At 39.6% G+C, this 27,835-nt stretch overlaps 1 protein-coding gene across 8 annotated transcripts in view; it reads left to right on the top strand.

The window, feature by feature from the left end:
• The window catches only part of BRD1 (bromodomain containing 1), a 67,441-nt gene extending 42,972 nt beyond the window's left edge, over positions 1 to 24,469 (top strand). For 2 of the 8 annotated variants that reach the window (XM_060244776.1, XM_060244777.1), the window contains exons 8-13: positions 1,370 to 1,858; positions 9,899 to 10,034; positions 10,352 to 10,500; positions 19,364 to 19,473; positions 20,201 to 20,355; positions 22,599 to 24,469. In XM_060244776.1, coding sequence (XP_060100759.1) covers positions 1,370 to 1,858; positions 9,899 to 10,034; positions 10,352 to 10,500; positions 19,364 to 19,473; positions 20,201 to 20,355; positions 22,599 to 22,782 — 1,223 coding nt within the window. In that variant the 3' untranslated portion in view covers positions 22,783 to 24,469. Of the gene's footprint in view, positions 1 to 1,369; positions 1,859 to 6,090; positions 6,348 to 9,898; positions 10,041 to 10,351; positions 10,501 to 19,363; positions 19,474 to 20,200; positions 20,356 to 22,598 lie in introns of those variants that run through there. The other 6 variants (XM_060244782.1, XM_060244781.1, XM_060244780.1 and 3 more) reach the window with 6 other exon arrangements.
• The last annotated feature ends 3,366 nt before the right edge of the window (positions 24,470 to 27,835 follow it).

Below are 27,835 nucleotides of genomic sequence, written 5' to 3'. Positions count from 1 at the left end.
TGCAAAAGAAAATGTAAATTGTATGAATAACACGTGTTTGTAAATTTCTTTTAACATGTCAAGCTGGAGTTCAGACCTTTTTTTTTTTACAAAAACGTCAAACTTTTTTAGCGTGATGGATTAATGCATAGGAGAAACTACAGTCCATGCACGCTATTTTCAAGGAGGGTTGGGGTTGCTGACTTAGAAAAGCACCCGTTTGATACTGGTTAGCTGAAGGTGCTGACAGAATACTTTCGAAGAAGTCGATGTTCTGTTTGCCCTTCTCAGTTCGTGTGTCATTCATGAATATTTGATATTGAGTTGGGCCAGTGTTGTTGTTTTTTAAGCCCAATAGCAGGCATTCCTACTAGCATGGAATCGCTGTGAACAGTGGCTCAACTGGCATTGGAATAAATAGCGTGGGGAAGTGGAACCTTTAAAGCATGGCGGGGGGGGGGGCGGGGTTGGATATTCCAAATAATACCTGTAAAATTTTCTGCTAAATATCTACCACAGATAATAAGGCTTGGTTCCGATATAACGGCGAACCGTGCTTTCTTGCTGTTCGAACAAATCACGATGGAGCTTCAGCTTCACTCATGTATTCCCTATTCTCTCTCCCCCTTGCATAAGCAGGGCTAGTGCCGATTGCAGTTTTTCCAGTTAGGATGGTAATTTGGCCTAGAAATGGCAGTAATTAGTATATTTTTGGTGAATTGTGGGAGAAGGGCGGAGGTTGCTCTGCAGTGAGCTTGAAACTCCTTCCAGGCTTTCTTCGGTAGCACTGGCTTGCTGCTAAGTCTGAAACAAGCTTCTGTGGATTTTTTTTACTAAACTAAAATGGTAATAATAACTATAAAGAGGTTCTGCAGTAATAAAAGATATTAAATTAGGAAAGCTTTATAGCTCCCTATTAATGGTTGCGACTTAAGAATCCAAATCTAAAAATAATTTAGTAGAAACAGTTAAAAGAGTAAGATGTATGTACAAGTTGTATGTATATGCATCTTGCCGAACAGTAAGTGCTTTAATAAATGTCAAGTTATGAAATACTACATAATGTGAGACATAATAGTATCTTATAAGCTTAAATCTTTGACTCAACTCTTCACACTCCACAGCACATGAGTAAGTCCTTTCATTCTAGGGTGACTTACCGTGGAATAAGTGTGTTGAAGATTATAGCTGACCTTTTCCATCCCCATCGTATTCCCCATGTAAATCCAGGCCTTAACTAGGATAGATTTGTATAAAGTCTACATATGCAAGGTGGTATACTCTGTATCAAACAACAATACTTTTTTTGTGGGCTACATATTTGATACTTTTATGTAGTAGCTCTTATAACTATCGGTTTTCAAAAATCCAACTTTATTAATTTTTTCAGGAGATAAATCTCCCCCTAAACTTGAACCATCAGATGCATTACCTCTTCCTTCAAACTCGGAGACTAATTCAGAGCCACCAACCCTCAAACCAGTAGAACTCAATCCAGAGCAGAATAAGCTTTACAAAAGAGTAAAATTTGACAATGAATTGTATAGTACTTCCATTCAGAAAGAAATAAATGGACACACTTCAGAACATTTACTTGACAATAATCTCAGTGAGTCGACCGTTTCTGCTGTAGCTGAGTCATCAACTGATGTAAACAGACGTACATCTGTTCTCTTCTGCAAATCGAAAAGTGTAAGCCCCCAAAAGTCTGCAAAGAACACTGAAACCCAGCCAACTTCTCCACAGCTAGGGACCAAAACCTTTTTGTCTGTAGTCCTTCCAAGGTTGGAGACACTACTGCAGCCGAGAAAAAGATCAAGGAGTGCATGTGGAGATTCTGAGGTGGATGATGAGTCCCCTGTAAAGCGTTTGGATACAGGTAAATGTTTGCTTTCATTCTTCTTTCCAAAGACAACGTGGATAAATGGCATATTTAATATGCAGACATATATTAATTCAATTGATTAAATCTAGAGCATTATGTTTAACATCTTGATATCAACTATCGCTAGTGAATTTGTTTTATCCATGTTGTCTGACTTGGTATTGGAGGTTTTGAAGGGAAAAGAGGGCTTGTGTGTGCAGTGCTGGTATATCTGCTCCTTTTCAAGTCGTATGAAAATGTAGGTATTTCTCCTGTTCTTTTTCTACTAGTCATTTTGAATATCCAGATGTTATCTTGCATATTGTGTGCATTGTATTTATTTTTAAGCCAAATAATGTAACGTTCCTTCAGAAGACATCTTGGTGGATTGACTCTCCAAGACGTGACCGGTTCTTTTTGGTCATGCCATTTCTGGCAACAGCCATAGACTGGAGGAAGGGCTGTTTTGCACTGTTTATGTTGCTACTTCCAAAAAAAAAATCTGCTTATCTATGCTGGGAAAAAAGTTAGAAACCCTCTGGAATTTTGAGTCATGTGTAAAACCAGCTGTTTGTTTACTTTTGTTTTGACTAAAAATATCTTGATCAACATTATTGCCCAGATAGTCTAGATCCTGCATACTCAAGAGTTTCAGTTTCAACAGGGAAATTCCACTGAATTGAGAATTTGTATAGATGTTGGAGGGCATGTGGAGATTTCTTGGAGGTTAGAAATATGTGGTAATGCTGACTGACTTGTCTGGGTTGCTGATACTTTCGTGTGATAAACAAACTAATCTTTTCAAAAAAAGAAAGAAAAATGAGTGCATAGTAACACTTTTATTTGACTTCATTGTCTTACACATTTTGCAGAACAAAGAAACATTTAGAAGTTTGTGTTGTGAAGTTATCATTACTTTATACTTGCTTGTCAAGTTGTTTATAAGTGATGGTATTTATTATTATAATATAATTGACTGCTTACAATTGGTGAATATTTTGAAACTGGCATTTACTTATTTACTTATTTATTTATTTATTTTTATTTTATTATATTTATATCCCGCCCTCCCCTATCAGGCTCATGAGCCATTGGCTTTAATCAGTGATCTATTTGAGTACAGTCTTTTATCTTCTCTGAGTTTGTATCCACATTTTTTCTCTACCTGGATTTAAATTCTTAGGTTGATTGGGCTATGATCTATATAGTTCTGTATAGTTACCAACAATGATTCTTCATAGGTAGCACCTGATGCACTTCATAGGGTCACTGAAAATGTATCACATATTAGGATTTGGTTTTTGCTCTGCTGTAATTCTTATGTTATTGAAGTGTGCTATTTTGACTCAGAGCTCAAGACTTTGCATACTGTATTTCTAAGAGTCCAGAGTCAATTTATTGTTGCAGTTCATAACATTGGTCCAGATAATTGCATTGACCAATACTTATGTATTTAATCCATATATGGAATAAGCAAGGAATTTAGATAAACTTCACCTGGCAGTTTATCTGAGTAACTAATAGAAGCATTGATGGAAGACAGCTACCGGAAGATTCATATAGTTTGAAAATCTACATTTTACGAATGATGTCCACATTTTTTTTGTTTTCTTCAATTATCCAAAGGATGCGCTCATCATAGCTTCTCTGCATCTTCTCACTTCAGCCCTTGCTTTTCGAACGGGATTGTTGTAAAACTAGAATTTGTCTACTGTGCGCTGTACAGTCTTCAGTGAAATATGGAGTAATCATAAGTTCAGCCAAGAGCAAACCCTTTTACTCCTATCTTTATAGCATATATTGATGTTATCAATTTTAAAGTATTATTAGACCTAGAAAACAAGGTAGGCTACAGTCCCAGGCCAGAATCAAGTTTTCTTTGATTTTGTTTATATCAGTAACAAAGGGTTTAACAAGTAGTAGCAATGGTATTGGCTTCTTTTAGCTCAAAGCCTTTATGAGCATTCATATTTTATGCCAACTAGAAACAGAAGAACTCTGTTTTGGGTAAACGTCATTTCAGTCAGGGACCAAATATTTTCTTCCTCGACTTTGATGGCTTGCTGTTTTCAAAGTCCTTTGTATTAGTCATGTTACTTAGTTGTCTTGCTTTATTTTTAGCTACCAGTTTTTCAGTCTTTTACTCTTATTTGGTTGCATATGATGAAAAGGGATTTCAACATGTATCCAGACTTCTTCAATTGAGTGTTCTAATGAATATTAATGAATATTCATTAGAGTATAATGAATATTAATGACCATTGTCACTGATAAGGATGGGCATGAGCTGAACTACAAAACAAAGTTTGTCACAATTTTTGCCGTTTGAGGTTTGCAAATAGAACTTCACGATGTGTCTACTGTCATGAACTTTCATGAACTTTTAAAGCCGTTCATAGTGGTTCGTGGATGGAGCAAAAACCCCTGCTTTAAAGGGAATCTGCTTTCTGTTCTCCAAGAAAGCCACAAAACAACTGAGTGGTGAGCAGGTGCTCCCTGCTACTCAGTTGTTTTGGGCTGTCTCGTGCAATTGCTTGAAACTTTAAAGGGACTGAACAAGACAGCCCGAAACAGCTGAGTGGCAGGGAGCAAGGTGCTTCCCACTGCTCAGCTGTTCCTCGAGCTTTCTGCAAATCCTGTTTAAAAGGACTGTGGTTCCTTTCAAAGGGTTTGTGGGGCTACAAACCATGTTTGGTACATGAACAAATCTTGTGGTTTGGTCACAAATGCTGAACCTCAGTTTCCTGGTTGGTGCCCATCCCTAGTCACTGATGCTTTTGTTTTTTAAAAAAAATCTAAGAAGTGTTTCTCTTTTTATCTCATTGTTCATGCAATATTTCGATATCTGTTGGCAGCAAAAAAAAGATCTTCCAGAGTGTTCTTGTATTTATTAGAATTATAACAAGTGGCATCAGTATAAAGAGGACTGTGTATAAAAATAATAGGCTATCCACTGAGCTGGAAAACGTTAGGAGAAAGATTGAAAGTGCCAATTTTTTAAATATTTCACAGAAAGTGCAAGGAAAGAGAAATGAATCGATTCTGTTGATATAACTGAAATAAAGTTGAGAATGTTTCCATTTCTTTCCTTTGATAATTGATAACTAAAAAGGTAGTCCCCTGTGCAAGCACCAGCTGTTTTCGACTCTGGCGTGACGTTGCTTTCACAACGTTTTCACTGCAGACTTTTTACGGGATGGTTTGCCATTGCCTTCCCCAGTCAGCTACACTTTCCCTCCAAGCAATCTGGGTACTCATTTTACCAACCTCAGAAGGATGGGAGGCTGAGTCAACCTGGAGCCGGCTACCTGAACCAGCTTCCGCTGGGATTGAACTCAGGTTGTGAGCAGAGGGCTCCGACTGCAGTACTGCAGCTTTACCACTCTGCGCCACTAGAAACATGTAATTGACTGAGTATATTGTTCTAAATAAATCTCTTAATATGTTAATCTTCAGTTTCAATGAAGCCTGAGCCTGCTTCGGCGGTGAAGGCAGGATAAATATCTAATAAATCAAATCAAATGCACAGTAACACTAGACTGATATCCAGCACGTCGATTCTGAAAATTTTCAGCAACAGTAGCTCATTCTGAATTTTCCTGGTTCAAACATTTTTAAAAAGAAAAAGACAGTCTTAAAAACCCATGTCTGAAATGTTATCAATCCTCCATTTTTAGATTAACAGTTAAATCCAAGTCTACTTGATAATGATTATTTTTGTTTCCATGTATTGAAAGTTAAGCTTGATTCTTAGCGGTTCAATAGTGCCCCGCAGCTCTCTTCAGCACACAATTCTCATCCACGACACACATTCAAAAATGACATGTGTGAGCTGCTTTCTGTAAAAAAACCCCATCTTTTTGTGGTGTTGAGGCATCTTCAGAGTTATTCAAGCTAATTTCCATAAGGAGAAATTAAGCTTTAGAATCTTTTATTACTGATTCAATTAGTCATCTGACTCTCATTGGAATGAATTTTTACAAAAGAAGTAGTCCGTGTTCTTGGTATCTCTTATGACTAATGGCTCTTGAATGCTCTGCCGCTAATGCTTTCAATAACGAGCAGTTGATTCAAAGTGGAGACTGTTTCAGTCTCACTTCCAAATTTAATGTTAAGTAGTAGAATATGTGGAAAGTTTGCTTAGCTTTTGCTAATCTTGCTCTTGGATACTACTGGGAGGATGGCTTATTTATTTACAGCTCTTTTCCCTTCAGTGAGACTAAATGACTTTTTCCACTGTCTTCCAGGTTCTCATATTAACTAATATGCTGAGTATTTATCTATTTGGATCCTAATTATTTTCTATTATCCTGAACACGGACTGGAATTCAATGTAATGATCATTTTGGAACGCAGAAAGACAATTACATTTCAAGTAATTATTTTGGATCATGTTGGAGACACCAGCCATCCTTAAAACAAAATCAATATCTTGAACACTGTTGGAGGAAGTCTTTGATATATATGAACCTATGCTCTTCATTCAGTATATTTCCCCATCTCCGTAAGTTATAAAGTTGTATGTTACAATCTATGTGACATAATTTGTCGCAGTTTTACCAATCCCCAGGACTCTTACCTCAGAAATGCTCCTTGTGGGTTGATTGGTTTGGAATGTTTCTTTCCTGGTCTCCATTCCTCTGCAAATGACATTCCTTGGCCAGGTTTTAGATTCCCTTAACTTGTGCACCAATTATGGTAACTGCTTTTCTCTTAGTTTTTGGTTTAATAAAATATGAGAATCTATAAAGGATGTAATAATTACTAAAATTCCAACATTTTGTACAAGTACTGAGTGGCAGAAACTGGCTTTTTGGGAGTGTCTCCTCTTGCTTGATGAACATACTTGACTGCTGCGCACTCAGGGTGCAGAGAAGGAATTAGTCAGACAAGCTTTGAGACTCCTTAAACAGAAGGCAGATTGAATTTCCAAATGCAACATTTGGTATTACTTTTCACACTTTTATAGGCCCTCTTCACTTTCCCCCCTGCTACTTTTTCATGGTCGCTTGCTTGCTACTGCATTAAGTCTTTGAGAGATCAGTATAGATCATAGTTAGGAGACATGATCCATACTACTTATATATGTTTTTTGTACATATTAAAAACTCTGAAAATGCACTCTTCATGTTTGTAAACTCAGTTTAACTTTTAGGGGGTTATTGTCTTCTCCCACTGCACCAGAAGTCAGAAATACCCTTTTCCCACTGGTATATGCAGTCTGTTTCATATGAAAACTAATGCTCTCATGGATGTTTGTATCAGCAAAATCTAGAATACACTAATAGTGAAAACGGCTCTTACTGAAGTTGCATTACCATTTAAACTCTGCACTACAGTAATAATTCATTTATACATACATTTCTTAGATGTAAATAAACCTGGAGGAATTGTTGGTTTCATAATCTTCCTCCCCTCCCCCCCATGCACAACCACTTATGTGGAAAACCATGGTTTGCTGTTACATCAGAACGAGAAAATTATATTTCATGTCTTCTATCAAAATCAGGAATTCAAACACTGCTTTGTTCCTGTTTTGAATCCAAAAAGAAAAGGCGGAGGGGGTGGAGTTTACTGGCTTGATTATAATGACAAAATATAGTTTGCCACATAAGCAAAAATTACTATTTAGCACACCAGGATGAAAGGGGAGAAAGCAATTTCACAAAAACCCAGATCCTCAAGCTTGTTCTTTTATGATATACGTATAACCATGTAAAGTTGTTGTGGAGGACATATTAATAGACAAGTGAGCATTTATATCTTAGAGGCTTGATTTAAATAGTCATCTAAAAACCAAGGCTGTGGAGGTTTGGCATGAGTATGTGACTGTTCTCCTTGCTTCTTTTTGTGTGACGCCTTTCAAGTTGCTTTTGAACATAACCATAGTTGGCTGTGAAGGCTTAAATTGACAAGCTGTGGTTAATGTCACTCCTCCAAATCAGCTATGATTCCTAATTTTTGGTTTGTAGTGAAAGTTCTGATCATAGGGTGCTGGTTTGGATATTATGACGGTTTATGGGGTTGCACTAGGAAGAAGCACAGAAACTGGAAGTTAATGAGCCTTTGAAAATAGAATATGAACCATTCTTAGGGCTCGGTCATTGTGCCAGAATGTGGGACAGATTGAGGTAAAGTTTTGTGGTTTTCTCTTTTCCTCAACAGCACAGTCTCTGAAGACCCTACAGTTGCTCAAAATGTTGTTAGCTATTAAACACTTCCATTCACCATTCCCTGTGTTCTTCTGTGAATCACTGTGTTGATAATTATTCTGTAGACAGTGTTACATTGGACTATTGTTCACAGCATATTGCTGGCAGTTAGGTTTTCATTTTTGTGTATTTAAACAGTATGTGTTTATGCATGTATTTCTGCATCTCCACAGAACTGTTAAGTCTTGGAGTACTGGGGAAATATAGGGAATGAAGCTTCAGCTGGGAGTGGGTTTAAATGAAGTGTGCATAAAAGTGTTGTTTTGTTTTAAAATATTACAATTTTTGCTGTGCAGCTAACAAAGGTGTTCAGTAGATGGCATACTGATCACTAAAGATCAGGCATGCCAGGCATCCAGTTTCCTAGCCTTCTAGAGACTAGTGCCTGATCTCCTTCACCATGGCTAAAATCACCTAACTTATTAAATTTTATTGTGAATGTGTTAACTATGTAATGGTTAATTATTTTAAATGTCATTTCTGTTTGGCAAGGAATTTTTATTCACAGGTTTTAGTCCTTTTATTGCTAATGTCCAGTAACAAGCTTTTCACTAAAATGTCTGGGCTCGCTCTTCTGACTCATGGAACCATTTTGCTTAGGCATTATATTCCCATAATGGTTGTATGCACAACTGTGAACTTTAAAACTGTTCAAATCAGAAGTGACATGGAGATTTCAAAGGAGACTTTTGCACTAATATATCACAAACTATCTGTTATAGCTTCCCTTGTCACGATTTTTGTACCTAAGAATACTCCAGTGTCTGCTGTTCACAACTGTATATACCTCATATAATGGGGGGACTTCATTTTTCCATGCTATATGAACATTTTTCCTTCCATCAGAATATTGGTATAGGGGAAGTCATTCCTAGGATTTATGTGTGCTGTGTGTAGTTCTAGGATGTAGTGTCTCTGGATTTTATTACCACAGATGTATAGCCTACTTGTAGCTCAGATTGACTTAATATATGGTCTGAACATAGCTTGATTAGCCCTATAGTGACTGGTATTTCTCGCAACAAGCTTAGCTTTTTAGAAATGATATATTAACAGTATCTCCTTTAAGATGCCCAAAGATACATAATTCTATGCTTCCACTATTCACCATTTCTTAAAGAGGAAAAAAAGAAGAGCATTCATTCAGGTTCATGCGTACAGCAATACGGATGGCCTCAGTCTTGATCGGTAACCAACTCTTGTCTAAAATGTTTCCTTCTCAATTTAAAAAAAAATAAATGTCAAGGTTAAAATGAAGTCAACTCAACAGTTCTGATTGCTGTAAGTGACACGATGGTTTGGATTTGTTCAATAGTGGTGGCTCATTGGCTTACGTGCAGTGCTGTGTATGCCTTCAGAAGCTTCTGGCAAGCTAATGGGGACACAGTGTGCCCTTTTATCTCTTGAGACGATTTACATAAAGGCCGAGTGGTTGAGGATAGCATTTTTTTCATTTTGTTCTGACTATTCTGTAGAATGCGCATTGTCACGATTCTTGTGGTTTGCATGCTATGTAAAGTAACTGTACTGTTGCAGTTGTAGCAGGCAAGTTTTCGAAGCCATAATATTTGTTGTAATGAGATTTTAGTTGATTTTGTGTATTCTATTGGACTTTGTTCTAAATGTACTTTTTATCAACGGTACTTTTTAATTTGTCCTGTGATCTCCAGTTCTTCCTTGACTTAGTTTCTTCACTGGTGTCCACACATTTATGTTTCTCTTCATAGTTTCTCTTTCCTCTTGCGCATGTTTCAGTTGTATTGAGAGGCTCTGTGCATATTGAACAGTGTGTGAAAATATAATGCACTTCCAAATCATGCGTATTTCTTTCTTAACTGGACAGGCCTTTCAAATGGTTTTGGAGATGGCAGTAAAGACTCAGAGTTAGATGACACACCAGGAAGAAAAGTAGAACCTCGTCGCCGTTGTGCATCTGAATCTAGTATATCTTCAAGTAATAGCCTTTTGTGTAACTCAAGGTAAAAGCGTGTTATTTTTAGTCTGAGTAAAAATTTAAACTGGAGCACTGGATATGCTGGCTAAAACTGGAGTAAAATGTCTAAATTAAACAAGGATTTACAAACCTGGAAAAAAAAAATCCAGCTGCAGAATGGATGCAATGTTGCTTCATCCATTCAGTCTGACATATACAAAGGATAGATGAGCAACCTAACTAAAATCGTCAGTAACCATGTAATAAATCTGATAGTTAAATTGCCATATTTGTAACCTTCCATACAGAATTAAAATGTTATGTATTTGCAAGCAAAACTAATGATCCTTATTATTTTTCTAGTAACTCTTCAAATGCTTGTAGTTTTAGCCTGCCAAAATGTGGAAAAGGCAAGCCAGCGCTTATACGAAGACACACGTTAGAAGACAGAAGTGAGTTGATATCATGCATTGAAAATGGAAACTACGCAAAAGCGGCAAGAATTGCAGCTGGTAACTGACACTTTTATCAACACACAGGATAAATGCATAGAATCCAGAGATGGCAATCTCAAGGGCTTTTTGCCTGTTCTTTGGAAACAAAAGAATTGTATCTTTCAAAGGCATGTGTACCTAACTAAATGGAAGCCCATTTGAAAGCCAGTGTGGTTAGAATGTCTGTTTAGGATTTGACAGTTCAGATTACAGAAAGATCACTGGGTGGTCATTCTTTCTCAACCTAATTTAGCTCATAGGGTTGTTTTGAAGATAAAATAGAAAAGGGAGAGAACTATGTATGCTGTCCTGAGCTATCTGGAGAAAGAGCAAGATTTTAAAAAAAAAAAAAGATTAATTATGTGGGGGCCAGGTACCTGGATCCATTCCATTAGGACTTTTCCTCATGGAAGAGCTAGCAACATTATTTGATTTCAACAACACTTTAAAGGCCAATAGAATTTTCCAGGGTGCAAGCATTTGTGACCCAATCTCATTTCATTAGACGATTCTGAGGAAATGAGTTTTGCCTCATGGAAGCTTATATCTTGGGGGGAAGAATTGTTAGACTTAGTGTTAGAGAACTCAGCATTTGTTTTGTTTTAGAACTCAGCAGTCTAACATGGCTAACAACTACCCACCTGAAACTGTCTTGTAACATAAGAAAGCTCCTTCCACTTGAGGAAAATACTTTTTATCAGAACAGATTTCTGGAATTCAACCATTTGTGCGAGTCCTGATGTATTATGGCATTGTCCTTTGAAGGAGAGATTTTGCAACTTTCCTGTGATCTTTGTGTCTCTCCAGCTACCATCCCATGCATGCACACACCTCTCCATCCAAACTCCTCTTTGGACAGCCATTCTTCTTGTTTCCATTTTTATAAGTTATTTATTTTAAACCTTACAGGTTTGCTTCTTCCACAGGGTGGGACTTGATGTGGGTGTTGCAAGTATTATTTTTATCGACCACCTCAATAAAGCAAATTGCCAGTGAGCTTGAAAAAAAATATAGATTTACTAGACTATTTGTGGTCTCTGTGCAGTCACAATGACATTTGACCATGCACAGGATTGGTTTGGAGAAGCTTCTAGGAAAGGAAAGGTCCCCTGTGCAAGCTCCAGTCGTTTCCCACTCTGGGGTGACGTTGCTTTCACAACGTTTTCACGGCAGACTTTTTTACGGAGTGGTTTGCCATTGCCTTCCCCAGTCTTTTACACTTTCCCCCCAGCAAGCTGGGTACGACCTCGGAAGGATAGAAGGCTGAGTTTTTGGCACAGTTTCATCCATTAGAAGCACCTGGTAGCAACACATATGCTCAGAAAGACTGGAGTTGCACTTTCCACATACTTCTTTCATTGCTACGTTGGAGACATCCCAAAGAACTACACATTAAGAAAAAAGTTTACCTTTTTTCACAATGATGCTTTTCACTGATGAAATATAGTCTTCTCTCCTCTTTTATTTCATCTTTCCTTTTGAGCACAACTCCCCCCCCCCTTTTTTTTTCTAACGTGAATAGCACTGGAGGGCAAGTTTCCTTAGATTTCCCCTACATTTTTTCTCTTTTTGTATGGCACAGAAGGCTTTCTTGAAGCTCTGTGTTTCTGTCAAGGGAAAGTTGCCCACTAAAACATTCATGCAGAATGTCCCTTGTATCTCAGTGTGTTGATTCCTGCCACCATTGTTAAGTTTACTAAACAAGCCTGTAAGAATTCCTGTCCTGTCTTCATCCTTTGATAATTGAGTATTCTTTCTTGACTTCTGTGGATCCTAGCCTCCACCTCCAGATTGACCCATCAGGCAGAGTCCATCCCAAACATGGGTACAGTGTTGGTTTTGACTGCTGCTAACGACTTATCCCTGAAGTGTTCTTCTAAGTCAAAGCTCCTATCCATTGAGGCAAAGAAGAAGAGTAAGAACCATAATTCATACAGTAGCTCTAACATTACCTCCTTTAGCGAAGCTGTCAATGGCCCCTGAGCAGTTGTCAGTGGATTCTGCTGTACCCATTTTGGAAGTTACAAAGCACTTTGTTTGTGGCTGCCAATACCTGTTAGGGAATCTCCGGAGGTTCAATATGTGGACTCTTGCTCTGAGGTCCAAATTTAGGACAGTTCTGGGAACACTGTCTACTGCTTACCATATCAGTGGCCTCCGAGATTGGCTCCCAGAGACTGTTCTTACTACAGTTGTCTTCAGTCCTAAACTTAGTCCTACTGTGTTCATTCTCTTTCACTGAGAAACAGACATTGAGTCTCCTGTAACTACCCACCCTCAAAACACTGGGATTGTATTTCTGCCAACACCACATTCTGGCCACCATCTTTTTGCTGCTACATCTCAGAGAGGTATACACAGCCTGTTAGGCAGGGGTCGTTTTGTAGAAAAATAGGTAGTGGAGCTCATCTAGGGATGGTTATGCAGCTGCACATACTATTCAATGAGCAAGGAGATGGAATTCTCAGAAGGAGGAGGTGGAACTCTCAGAAAGGTTCAGGAGCTGTGCTCCTGTGAGCTTCCACTGAATCTGAAGCCTGCTGTTAGGAATCCATCATCCTGCCCCTTATGATACCCACTAGGCCACAGTCCATTTATTTGTTTCGGGTCTGAGCATTTGCTTCACAGCATGAGCCCTTGCTTTTCACCATTTCAGGACTGAAGAGCCTCTTCTACTTAATGTTCTCTTCAACCCCATTGAGATCAGACATGTTCCTAACCCCATCACAGCCTTGGCATCCATCAGCCACATCATTTCTGGTCCAAGATGCCTTTACCAGCATTTTGCTTTTGATGGATACTTGCTCACCAGGAGCTGAATCACACACCCCTATTGGTACGCCCATGCTGCCTGCCCTCCTGCATGTTATAGAAGTTGCCTCTTCTCCTCCAGCCTCTACTAAACATCTCAGAGGCGTATGCAAGGTATAATAGATGTCACATATCTTATTATTTATGCATCCTACCACCAACTTCATTGTGGAGGTGGCCCAATGTAAAAATAAGCAAAATATCAACACCTCACCTACAGGTAGGGAAGGGTGTACCTTGGACAACTTGAGATGTAGTTCTATTCCTTTGCTTCTGCTTGCCTTAAAATAGCCAGTATGCAGAATGCATGTTCTGTTGTATGACAGATGCATGTTCTGTTTTGAGGACCTAATTCTGAGAGAAGATCTACTAGATCACCTTCCCTGGGACAATGACTAATGCCTTAGATCAGTGGTTCCCGAACTTTTTTGGGGCCATTGCCCCCCTGGTTCCATGAACTCATCCCCAATGCCCATTACCCTATAAAAAGCATTACTCAGCATAGTGGTTTGCATGACTCACCAAGGAAGACAACAGTACCTTTCAAAACAATAACAAATTGTTTTGTTAGCATATTTATTCAAATTTTAGAACAGTAACAAATAACTGCATATTTATTCAAAATCCAATTGAAACTTTATAGTTTAATTTATTCAACAAAATTAATTTACTTGATTCAGTGAAGAGTCATAGATATCACATTTAGTCACTATTTCACTGTTCCATTAAATTCTGAATGTGATGTATTGGCTAGATGAAGTGATACCAGTTTCCCAGTGTCTGGTTTAAAGTCATTTAGCAGAAGTCTTAAATCACCATGTTTAGTAATCTGGAGTCAATTTCCTTGCTTGGAGGAAAGTTGGATGACCACACTTAACTACAGTTCACCAAACAGGATGTTGGAAATGCAATAAGCAGCTTCTTAATCACTGTCCATAGCTCAGAATAGTGATCGGAAATTTCCTTATGTAACAAGAACTCTTGATATGACTTCAACTCAGTGCCATTTTGTACCTCAGTTCTTCCTTTACTACTTCAACTTCCTTATTGTTTGTTTTTATTTATTTATTTAGTGGGCTTATATTCAACCCTTTCCCATAATGGGCTCAGGGCGGATCACAACATAAACTGAACAACAATAAAACCCTACAATTTAAATTTAAAAACAATACAATAAAATTAGCAAACCCAAGAACAGTAGAGCAAAATAAGATACGTCACAGGCAGGAAGGGCACCTTTTACAGAATAAAATAATTTTTCAGCCCAAGAAGAAATGATGGTAATAATAAATACAATAGCACCATAGTGAAGCATGTCACAAGAAGGCTGTAAAGTATGATGTCACAACACGGGATTTATCACCCCACCTGGAATTTTTATCAAAAGAAAATTCTCAGATTGTTTAGACATGCCATCATGTAGCATATCCAAATGGTCACCAAAAACTTGCAGATCACCATCTTGTATCTCACCCTTCTCTTCTAGCTCAGACAGGCTCAGAAATTGGTATAGTTTACAGTGGCCTGTATTACATTTTAATAGAGTTGGCCTTCGTAAGAGACCTCTTTTCCTTGCAACTGTATATTCATTTCATAGAGTTTTGCAAGTAATTCTGATAAATGAGCAATGTCATGTCTGATCTCTTTTGAGTTCACCACTGAGAAAAGCAATTGTGTCTTTAGAAAACTCTACAATGTCAGAAAGGTTGTAAAAGTCTAACGAAGTTGCCTTATAACAGCCAACAAACTTCAGTATAAAGCAGCAAATGTTCAAAATCTTAATTTGATACACATAGACACACACCTTCATCTACCACGGATATATGGTAATCAATGCATTAGAAAATCAGTAGCAGTTACCAATAACTGACTATCTTGTGACCACTAAGAATCATAAATACAAATGTGACCAAAGCAAAAAACTTTGAAAGCAATAAGAGCAATAAAGCTTAAAAGATCAAGGGAGAAAACTTTTCCCCTGGACTCCAGCCTAGAGTGAACAATGTGATTGAAGGGGCCCACCTTCAGTGCCCCCGTGTCACTCCCTTACTGCCCCCCCCCAGGTAATCTTACCATCCTCCAGTTTACTAAGCAAGAGCTTAGCATAGCCCATCCATTAGCTAATTGTAGGACAATATCCCTGGCAAATGCTGTTGCCTTGTGTCAACATGCTTAGTTGGGTTTTTCATCTGTTACTCATGAGACTCTTCAGCCATTTTTAGACCCCTCAAGAAGCTGTTCTCCACATCATTCTGTTGGAATGGCTTGTGATTTACAGATCCATCAATGCATTTTCCCCAGTCTTCCACAACAAAACTGTTCAGATCCTAACAGATGTCATTGCATTGATGTATCTTGTCGACAAACAAAGGTGCAGGATCAGCCTTGTGGCTATCATGCCTATGATCTCTGGTTCCGATGCTGCAAATACGACATAAATATCACAACCACCCAGGTGTCAGAATGTCAAGGCATACACCCTTAGCACACTAGACCGTTCAGCCCGCAAGTGGTCTTAAGACAGCTCAGTTTTTCATTCCTTTGAAAGCTGGCTCTGTCCAGAGATCTCCACATTCACTTAGCAGAACAACTGCAAAACAGTAGAGTTTTGCAGCAGAAGTGGCAGGGGCAGCAACTTTTGCAACAGAAAGGGCATCTGACCTGTTGCTGCAAGAGCATGATCTGTTCATGTGGCATCTGGAATAGAGAAGCAGCAGAATACAAGTAAAACTTAATGATGCCCTTTCTCAGCACCACCTTTTTCTCAGCTCCACGCCCAGCAGCCAGCCTAATGCGTTTGTTGAGCGCTGTCCAGGCCCGTAGCTAACCAGGGGCCCACGGGGCCTGTCCTCCTGACAGTTTTGGGGGGCTCCCTCACCCCCAGGCTGGCCCTGTGCAATTTAAATTGGGAGGGAGGGACACCTAGGAGCAGCTGCTGCCCCTCTCATGCCATTTAAAGGGCCCACAAACCAGCTGATTGGTGGGGTCCAAATAGCATGGGACCTATGGCAGGAGCAGTCACCAGACTCCTGCATGATTTAAAGGGGCCCCCCATAGCCCCCTCCCCTCATGGCTACTAGCTATGGGGCTGGCTCTGTCCCTGTATGATTTCCAAGGACTGCCTGTAGCATTTGCAAAGCAAGGCTAGTTTAAACATTTAGCAGTAGACAAACTTTAAACATTTAACTCTTTTCATCCCTACCTTCTAGTACTGCATTTAATTCACATATAAAGATAAGCATGTGTTTGGGTCATGCTTGTGTATGGAATGGATGTTTTGTCTCCTGCTAAACCCAGCACAGAGTTGCAAATTAGTTTTACTGCTGTTGCATTTCACAGACAGCTAGCACTTTCTACTCCGCACCATGCAAAGTACATTTTGCAAATGTGATTGATTGTTCCTGCTGAAGTTTACAGAGTTCCAGCTTTCTCACCCTCTTTCCTGACTTCTCCCATGTATAAAGATTGCACATGAGGGTTGTCTGCTTCTTTAGATTGCAAAAACTCCAGCTCCTTTCTTGCTGCTGATCTGCTCATTACACTTTCTGGAACCAGAATGTGAAAGTGAAATTTCCTCAGCTTTGGAAAGTCCCTACTTGTTAGCATTCAGAGTTTACTTGAATTGAAGTTTGTATCTTGGTGTGATCACTGGAGCAATTGCAAAAGAGATGTTGCTGCAGTTAATGTTGAAAGAAGCTGATATTAAATTTCTTACTTTGACAAATATTTTTGCAGTTGAGACTTGTGTAGTTGTAGAGTGGAACATTTCATTAAGCCTTGCATTAATGCAACATGACCTATTCATTTTTTAACTTGTGGTTACATTTGAATGGTGGTCAGGGACAGAGTCGGTGCTGGGGCTTTTGCAGCCCCTGGCAAGGCTCCGCTCTTGAGGAGCCCTCCATGCACACAGGGCCATCCAGTCCAGCTTGGAGGGAGCCCTCTGTGCAAATGCTCACACTCCCACTCAACCTCCCCATGGCGCAGGGAAGCCAAGTGGGGCCTAATGGCAACAGGCTCCTCTTGAGGAGCTCACCGTGCAAAGCCCCCATTGACTTTCCCGCGGCACAAGAAAATCTTGGGTGGGGTAAAGAGGCGGTGTGGGGAAAGCAGTCTGGGAGCAAGGCCAAGCTGGCTCTTTCCTCTGCCTGAGTCTTGGGCCAGGAAAAAACTCAGCGGGCCAGCTGGAGTGTGGGGAGGGGGCGCCTACCAGCACCCCATAGACCATGCCCTAGGCAGCCACCTACATGGCCTACTCCCACTCCCCAGCCTTGTCAGGGAAATTGACAAATGTTGGTCAGGGAAATGAAAAATAAAATTTTAGTGGCAACCCTGTCCTCCCTAAACTGGCAGGCAAAGGGGGGAAAGCTCCTTCTCTTAATCCTTCCTTTGCTGCTGTGAAGGTAGGATGTGCTTCTCCCTCCTCTTCTCCTTTGAGGTTTTCTGAGACCTCTGAGGAGGACTCTCTTTTCATCAGAAAGCCTTACATGAGGTAGAGAGAACTTTTCTTCTAATGGTTCGTTCTCCCTCCCCCAAAAGTATATTAGTAGTTTCTCATTGAATTCTTTGTTTGTTGGGCCATGACCCTGTTAAAAAAGTGTACCAAGTATGGTGCAAATGGACAGTCACTCCCTGTGCCTGTTACGTTTGGGTGAATCTCGTAATGTCAGTGCATGTGATGCTTGCAAGCAGTTCACCTCTGTGGCCTGACATGAGAGGGCTGCCAGATTGAAAGTAGTGTTATGGGAAGAGGCTTTAGAGGCCCCTGAAACACAGATATATCACCCTGTTAGTGTAAGAAACCAGCTCCTCAGTGGTGTCAGCACCATCGGCTGCATCCTCAGATCAGGCCTGGTGACATGCCTACCAGTCAGCTTCAGTTCTAAGAAGCTCTTCTGAGTTTCTAAGCCACCTCCGAGAAATCCATCCAGTTCTTCCTCATTGGGGAAAGCTGCACCTTATCCTGAGTGTCCAACCCTGCCTTGGACTCTGTTGCTACATATAGAATGTGTCAAGAGCCCACTCAGTTTTGAGGATGAGGTGTAAAAGGTTTGCTGGACCCAGTGCTGTGTTTTGCCAGCTACCTTAATACCCTTGTCCAGTGGCCATGTATGTCCCCCCCAGTGGGGCACTCTAAACAGACATTCCAAAGCATAGGGGAAGCTGTAGAAGACACCCACAAGAAAGCTGTAGGTGTTCAGACCTCTGCTGGTTGCCTCTTTCAACTTTTGTCCATATTTTGTTTGCATTTTTTTGACTGTTGGTCCTTTTGTATCCTACATTCTCCCCATTATTGTCGTTGTTATTTGGACCTTTAATTGCCCATCCTGGGCAAGGCCCGACTCTTTGCGATGCACAACAGATAAAACAATACAAATCTATAAAATTCCAAATAAAACATTTCAAAAAGTTGAGTCAATAAAACTCTGAAAACCATGATTGTGTCCCATTGCTTAAGTTCTCTTCTGAACTATCAGCATGCGGGGAGGGGGGAGGGGAGGTAAAATTTCTGTGTACCACATTCTCCCATCAAGCTGCTCTTTTCCAAGTGCATTCTGTTATACATCTTCTTTTCAACATTCATTACAGCGTTTTTTGCAAACTTTATCTTACATTTTTCCTCCCAGCTATGTCATTCCTAGCTTGTCATGCTTCCTAGCTAATATGAATCGTGAACTCTGTGAATATTGAAAGGCTGTCTAGTACATAGCCAGTAAAAGTACAGAGATTAGGTCAATTAAGAACACAAACTGAGCATGTTTAGTCTTCTAGAATGTACTTTTGTGAACTCTTGCTTAAGGAATGGAATACGATAAGATTATTTCACTCAGACTTTTCTATGGAATATTAAATGAAGCAGTTCAGAAAAGGTCGGGATTATTTTAACTGTTAGAGTGGGGGGGGCAGCGAGATAAAATTGCTGTAATCATATATTACCTGCTGCATGCAAATGTTCTATTCTGGTATTCACATAGTTTGCATTGTAAGTAAATACCATACTGCCAAGGTAGTCTTTGAATTAGTCTGAGCATGTAATTAAGTTCTAAAATAACTTATGCATTTCTTTTAGAAGTTGGACACAGCAGCATGTGGATTTCAACTGAGACTTCCAATTCTGTACTTGAGCCTCTAAAAGTTGTGTGGGCCAAATGCAGTGGCTATCCCTCATATCCAGCACTGGTGAGTAATCAGTGTATAAGCAATATTTCCAAATTAAGCCTCCAAAAGAAGACACTCCAAATGTATGCTGTGTTTCCAATATTAGAAGTATCTCCTCTCAATATATAGCTTTAAATTGCTTCTGGGTTGGCCACTGGAAATTAAAAGGCATCCTGTTACACAGAGTTTCCACTTGATTCATTGACAAATTAATACTAGATTTAAGTGCAACTTCACTTTTTGTGGTTGGCTCCACCTTCTGTGATGGCCATTTTATTGTTGTGCCAGAATTCCAAAGATGCTTGCAGGCTCCGAAGGGTTGGGGACTTTACACTAGAGTAAAATACAGGAATGCATGGCTGCTTCATTGTGCAGTGAAATAAACCTGATTTGGAAATCTGGCCATCTCCAGTTGGTGGCATGAGGCATTTATGCATAGCATGTTAAGGCTTTATAATATATTCAGATTCTTTCAAATAGTGGTAAGGATTGGCCCCACTTGCTCATTTTAAGGCCTAATATAGAAACTGAGGCTGGATTTAGAACTTTCAGTGTAAAAGGTAACCACATTACACCACATTATGGATTGTAACTACCTAAGTCATGTGGAAGCTGTTTCTACACTGTTGGAATCAGGTCTACATTAGTGTATACTTGTTATGGATATGCATTGGGATTTATTTGTAAAAGTGGATCCTTAAGAACACGGGTTAGTCATTTACAATAGTATTTTTATTTTATTTTATAGATAATTGATCCTAAAATGCCTCGTGTTGCTGGTCATCACAACGGTGTTACAATACCTGTGCCACCCCTCGATGTGTTGAAAATTGGAGAACAAATGCAGACCAAATCTGATGAGAAGCTTTTCTTGGTTTTATTTTTTGATAATAAAAGAAGCTGGTACGTATCTTTCCCTTGAATCGACATTTTACGTATAATGGAATTTATAGGTGACCATTAGGAATTCAGGAAGATGCAGTGGAGAATGTATGGAACTTGAGTTTTACAGCTCCCTATCATGTTTAGGGGTGGACCTTGGCAAAAACTGTAGAACAGAACTGGTGAGAGAAGCGGAGATACAGAACCTAAAACTTCAAAAGTACGTAAGCCTGTTAGAGAGTACACACGTTGGAAGTCCAGTTTTACACTGAAGACTATGTATTGAAATGTTTGTCATGTCAAAATTTGTTCTTTAACAAGAACTAGATCTGACAAGCTGAGGATCTACATACACCCCCCCTCCCCTCCCGCTACTGTTTTCCTCCAAATCTGTAATCATGTCAGGATTGTCAAGGCCTCAGTGCTTCAGTTGCTAGGCAGCCAGTCGAGAATTTGTCTTGTGAGATTTTGCAGGATCTTGGTTGATATTTGCTGTAGGTTTTTTTGGGGGGGGGGGTGGAGAAGGGGGTGTCTTCAAAATGTTCCGTATGTAGAAAAATTGCACATTCGATGGCCATTGTTCAGAATTAGATACAGAGATATTTCTGGAATATGCAAGTAAAGTTTTTTATATTGTTGTTGGATCCAAATAAAACATGACAAAAGAGCACAAATGTCCCAGTTACTGAAATGCTGATTTCTCCATCTCTGACTTTGCCCTTCAGGCATACAGCTTTTATTGTCGAGGATTTTAATTGTCTGAAATCTTGCGCGGTGTTCCCTGCAGAAAAATACCTGGCTTCTATATGAAAGGCAATTTTTTAAAAATGGCCACAGTTACAAAGCAATAGGCAAAGGAGCTGCTACCAAGTGTGCTTCTTAATTTTTTTTTAGCTGAGAAATTTGACATAACTATATTTTGGCATCATTTCTAGATGTTAGATGGTAGGCCGTTCTTACGATACCTGGTAGGTATGGTTGCGTAGTCTGGATGGAATCACAATTTCCTCGATAGAGCTGGTTCACATCCTGGTTCTGTAGGTCCTTTTGTCTTTGACATCGTGACTCTGTGTTGAACAAGGATCTTACCATGACCATTTATATGGTTATTTGATAAACCTTGTGAATCAAATACTGAGGAGTGATGTGTATGTGAGACTTTGGTTCATAGAGTGTTCGAGTTATAGCTGGTCCAGAACTTTACTACCTGTCCTCTAGTCATTGATAAATAAAGGGAGTAATTGCTTAAAATCTTGCTCTTGGTCAGCTGTATTAGCTGCTGATTTGCTTCCAGGCACAATTCATGCTTATGACTCTTACTTAATGAAGGACTGAGCAGCTGAGGCTTGGTTTATCTTATAGAGTGCCTTCTTGAGTACTGTAGATGAGACTGCTCTACATCCACAGGGAAAAGGTCTAAGTCAGGGGTGTTAAACATGGCCACCAGAGAGCTCCACCAAATCAGGCCACCAGAGGGCTCCTATCAGGCCCTCAAGCAACTGGCTGTCATCTGCTTCCTTCTCTCTTGCTTCCTCCTTCATCACAGCTTGCTTTGCCAGGCTTGCTCAATTGCACAGGAGCTACAGTGCAAATCCTCTATTTTCTCGATTGGCTGAGGCTCCTCCTTTGGAGAGGAAAGGGGGAGGGAGAGCTTGCTTTTCCAGGCTCTGTCAATCATACAGCAGAGCTATTGAGCCAAGCCACTTTTCCTTCTATTGGTTGAGGCTCCTCCCCCCTCCTGGTCCCGTGGAGAAGGAGGGAAAAAACAAGCCAGAGCTATGAAGAAAGCACCTTTAAGACCAACGAGGGCTAATGTTTTAAACATGTTTCATTCTTTAATTGTGTTTGTGTCCTTAAGGAAGTTTATATTTCTGCTACCTAATCTTAAATAGGAACACACACACGATCCAGCCCTCATAACAAATGAGTTTGACACCCCTGGTCTAAGTGCACGAAGCAGGGACTTTACTGTTCTTCCTGTTGAAGCCTGCTGGACAGCGGTATTGCACAGATTCAGATAGCAGGCTAAGGCTTTTTAATAGTCCTTGATGTTTTCTGCAGATACTGATACTTTTATGCTGTTTTTCATGTTTTTTTTTAAAAAGCGTGTTTCTAATTATGTCTATTATAGACTGTCTTGAATGTTTTTAAAATGGAAAGCAGATACAGAGAACTTTAAATATAATTTTTGCACGGAACATTAAATATTTAGCTCAGGGTTCTTAAAACGCGGTGTAATGATTAATTTATTCTGTCAATTATAGGCAGTGGCTTCCAAAATCAAAAATGATTCCACTTGGGATTGATGAAACAATAGACAAGTTAAAAATGATGGAAGGTCGGAACTCAAGTATTCGCAAAGCTGTAAGAGTTGCTTTTGATCGTGCTATGAACCATCTGAGTAGAGTTCATGGTGAACCTGTCAGTGACTTCAGTGATATTGACTAGGGTGCATCCAAGGCACAAGAATCCCCCCCAGTATAGAAACCTACAGGTTAACCTCTGTCTCCAAGAATGTACCGAAGATGCAAATTTGTAATCATTGATCCAGTGGCAGAGTTCCACCAACGTAACTAACTGGTTGAGCAGTTCTTCAGAATCACCATTGTCATACTGATTTTTGTTATTGTGTTACCATTTGGAGAATTTTCCACTAAAATAACTTGTTCATAGTGTTCATAAAGTGTACATATATGTATATTCATCTCTTAACTTATTCTGATTTTACAGACAGCATTTTTATTTCTTTCGTTTGGCTGGGAAAGGGATAAGATTCTTGCTTCCTTTTCTTTCTGCATTTTGAGAAATAAGTCTTTAGCACCACCTTCCAGCTTAGGTGCCGAGAATTAAAGTAACATCAAATAAGTTTGCCTAAATCATATGATATGGTGCTGCTTATGTATTGTTTTTTTTTGTGATCTGTAGCTTTTTAATAAGACCTCTGAATGTTTGTTTTTTGCATAAATCATTACTCTTTGCACAAAGTACCCCAGAGTTAAGGTGTAAATTTACAACAACAAATGTTTATTTTAAGAGAGAAATAAATCTTTAGCACCACCTTGGGGTTTTTTTGGGGGGTGGGGAGGGGGATACTTTGTGAGAAAGATAATGGAAGTAAAAAATTATGCTCTGTACATCACTTGAAAAATCACCAAAAAAACACTCCATTGTTGCCCAAAATATCAGTTTAGAAATTCTGTTGTGTTTTACATAAAATAGGTTTAAAGCCTACGAGTATATTATTTCTTGAGAAACCATATTCCATCTATCTCCCCTAGATTTTATGTGCCTCCCTGTGTTATATTTATTGTAGAAAATGTATTAATTTGCTTTATAAAGAAAAAATAAATGAGAAAGTATATTGATATACATTTTTATACAGGCACATAAAGACAATTTGCTTTGGGGGGGGGGGAAGCTGTCTTGGAAATGGTTGTACAAAATAATTTGATGGGTTGTGTGTAATTTTGACTTCTTTTGTAACTTGTAATCTTTGTTTCCAATGAGGGGATTTATGTAACTTTTAATTTTAGAACACTTTGGTAGCAATAGAAACTTTGGATACATTTTTGTATGGTACATGTGATGTATATAGAATTAGTACTTTATTTTTATTTCAAAGAAGTAAAAGCATTACATTTAGGGAAGAAAAATGGTAGGGTGGGTTTGCAGTAATAACATTTTTATATTAAAAAAATAAAGTCAAAATATTGATTGTTGTAGCTATTTTATTTCTATGTTCACTGGAATACTGAATTTGTAACATGAAATGACAAGGTATGTTTTCAATGTGATTTATAATGACTACATTATTTATAAGTGCACTGCATCGATCTCTTCAGTGATATCTTAAATACTGTACCAAGGTATATAATATGCAACACCAAATAATGCATATGAATGCACGAAATATTTATGCCCAGCTTTTTTATAATGGGTTAGCAAAATATGGCAAAGTCAGTACTTTTAAATCTTTTTAAAAAAATTTAATTGAATAGCATTCTTCATTGTAAAACCTGCTTGGATTTTTATTTTAAAGCTATAGCCAATTTTGGAATAGTTTCTAATGTTTTTATTCTCTATGGTTTGTAATACCCCCTTTAGAAACTTGAAATAAAATTCCTTTCTCAAGTGATACTTTTGTCATGCATTTGGCCCCTTAAAAGTTCTGCCTGAGGTCTAGAATGGCCTTTCTAGCTCTAATTCTTAAAATGGAGATTGAAAAGGACAGTTTATATGATGGGATTAATACAAACTTGTACATTAGGCTATATTTTGAATTTATACCCAATGTGTAAAAATGAGCTGAAACTTTGAGACATAAAGCAATATTCATGATCTCTAGGAACAAATGAGAAAATTACAGAAGTTGCAATCAGTTTGTGCATTGTTGTATATAGAACTGTTCACACAAATATGAGTATTTCAGAGTCCCTTTTGTAAGATCAGAGAAGGAGACCAGTATAATCAGGCCAAAGACACTGCTGATTGGTTTACAAGATTTAAATGTAGAGTCTGATACAATCATGGTTGGACAAAAGTTTAAAACTTTTGGGAGTTTCATGGTGAATGTGCATGTTGATCTTAATTAAAAATGAGCAATAGTGTTTGCCTCTTGCATATTTGATTTTCATAGTCATGGTAGAAGTTGGTATGTTTAGGGTGGATCATATATATATTTAGCACTGAGAACTACAGTTGGCATGAACTCATTCACATGCCAAAATTTGGCATGAACTTAGGCCAGTCTGGAGTTTGTGGACCAATGTTCGGGGAAGGCACCTTCCTGGATAATTTACTCTTTTGGCCAGTTTGGTTCTGCTGCTTCCCTCTCGGGGGCGGGGGAGTAAAACTGAAGGGTTAAATGGATCACGGGTCCATTGGTCAGCTGTTAGGTTTAAGTGACTGGCAGCCATTTAACCCTTCCTAGGCAATCCACACCTCCTTTTTCCCAGCTGCAGCAAGCCATGACCAGGAGAAAGGGAAAGGAAGTCCTTTCTCGGGTAATCCTCCCCCCTTTTTTCTTCTCCTGGCCCCGGTAGACTGCAGCTGGGAGAAGAATGGAAGGGAAGTCCCTTCCACAGTGGTCCCCACCCATTTGGGTGAGTTCAGTTTGCAGTTTGGTTCATGGGCTGTCCTGAACCACCCTTTTTAGGTTCATACCTATCCCTACTGAGAACTATGCTGTGAAAGTTTCTTGTATTTACCTTTGCTCCAACATCAGTATTAACTGAAGACACCATTCTGCATCTCTGTCATAGCTGGTGTGCTGTTTATACATACTATATTGAAAATATAGTCTTGGGGACAAAAGGAGATTGAGGAAGAATCGCACTGCTACAGCACCAACCCTAAATCAGACTTTTCCCTGCAGCCACTGTGGCCGGACCTGCCTGTCCCGCATTGGTCTTGTCAGCCACCAGCGAGCCTGCAGCAGACGTGGACTATTGCACCCTTCTTAAAACTTCGTTCGCGAAGCCAAGCCGAGAGAGATTGAAAACAAGACTTTTCTTTAAATGTGGGGGGCTTTAAAAGTGTGGGAGGTCATCTTTACCTGGCATACAAATTTATCAGTATGTAAAGTTGCCCCCATTCTAAGAGTAGTGACCTTGGTTGAGTTGGGGTTGCCTCTCCCATGGTCTTTAGAGAGAGGGAAGAGGGTGTGCCTTCCATTAGCTGGGTCCAGCATGCTGGAAGGGCTGCTGCACTTCTGGCCCCACTGATGGACCTCCTGATGGCACCTGGTGGTTGTTTTGGCCACTGTGTGACAGAATGTTGCTGGATGGGCCATTGGCCTGATCCAACATGGCTTCTGTTAAGCTCTTCATGCACTCACCTATCTTTTGTGATGGAGTTATTGAAAGCATAGAGGAAGAGAGGCCAGTGCTTCTGTCAGCTGATGAGTCTAGAAACACAGTCCCCACCATCCAGTTGCCTGATGTATGGAAATGCTTTCCTTTGGTTGGGTGAGAAGGAATGAAATTAATCTGTTCTGAGGCAACTGAAGGGAAGGGCCTACAGAGGTACAGGGACAGAGGGAAGCCTTTGTGTGGCCTCACAATTGATGAGAGAGATACTCTGCTCATTAGCTGGTAAATAATGTAGCAGCTGACAAGCGCCGCTTTTCTCAGTAGGGTTGAGCTGTGAGTTACGATGTATGAGAGGGAGCAGTGAAGTTGGGCAGGGAGGGTGCTAGAAAGGAAAGTTAAAGATTAGTAGAAAGACATCATGCAAGTTGCCTGGCTTACCTTGGAAGGTGTCTTAAATTATTTTATTTATAAAATTCATAACCCAACTTCTTGCCCTCATCAAGGCCCCTAAAAGGCTAGCATTAAAAACCAACGAAAGCAAACACATTAAAAACACAACTTAAAATGCACAAAAACAATTAAAACATAGGATGGGAAAGATCACTGAGGGAATGCCAGACGAAATAAGACTCTTCACCTGGTGGTAGAAGATGCCAACAACTTGGGACAGGTGAGTCGACTTGGAGGGAGAGTTCCCGAGTTTTGGTACTGTTATTAGAAATGTTTGAATCTACTCTTTTGCTTGGGGAACTAACGAGAGATAGACCATAGGTAGAACTATGTCGAGTGGGTTCTCTCACCAATAATATGAAGGTCGGATATCAGAAAGAAGACTCCGGATTTAAAATGGTTTAAAATGTTTTACTTAGAAAAATATGCGTAGCAATACCATCACACTTAAAGCAGTCAAAAATATGCTCAAGAAAATTACGGTAGGGGTGAGGAATAGAGACTCTGAGGGATAATTCACAGAGGTGATATTTACCTGTTAAGATGTCTGTATATAAAAATGGAGATGTGATCATGCATAACCAGCATGACGTCAAAAAAGCCCAATTACATAGAGTAACAGGGTATGTGGTGCAATGCACGACGGGGCCAAATTTGCGCTCATGTTTTATACTGTTTGGAGGGTTGGTGCTCCCTCCAGGAATACGATCGAGTTAATTATCGTAGATGGACTTTCCTGGGTACCCTGAATAGATTCTCAGTTTGAGACAAAAGATGACAATGGGTCTCTGCTGGGTGTCCGGAAGAGCCGTAATGGTATAACGTTTGAGATTAATTTTACCTTGGCACTCTGGAGGCAGGAAGGAAAGGAGGTTTGTGCAAGGGATTTGCATATTAGCATAGGATAACACGATAGGTATCAGGGTGGAGTATTGGGAAGCAAGACAGGAGTAGGCACATATTGCCAGAACTTTAGAAGCTGACATACTTACCTGGTAGAACTCATGGATACAGACATTCCATTGCAGGATGGGGGGAAGGAAACTGGACACTGTTTTGCAATTTTGAGAGCCTTAGCTGGATTTTTCCACGAGCAGGGAGGGTTCTCACTTGGCCTGTTTTTACAGAATCTCTGGTTCCAGTCTGAGCAAGGGAACCCCATTGGTTATTGAGGTGCTTGCATAAGTCAGGCAGTGCCTCTTGGCTGCAGTGCAATAATCAAGAAGGCTCTGTTCCATCCA

This window comes from Heteronotia binoei, chromosome 8 (assembly GCF_032191835.1).
Source record: "Heteronotia binoei isolate CCM8104 ecotype False Entrance Well chromosome 8, APGP_CSIRO_Hbin_v1, whole genome shotgun sequence".
Taxonomy (NCBI): domain Eukaryota; kingdom Metazoa; phylum Chordata; class Lepidosauria; order Squamata; family Gekkonidae; genus Heteronotia; species Heteronotia binoei.
This window is presented reverse-complemented; position numbering and strand designations above follow the sequence as displayed.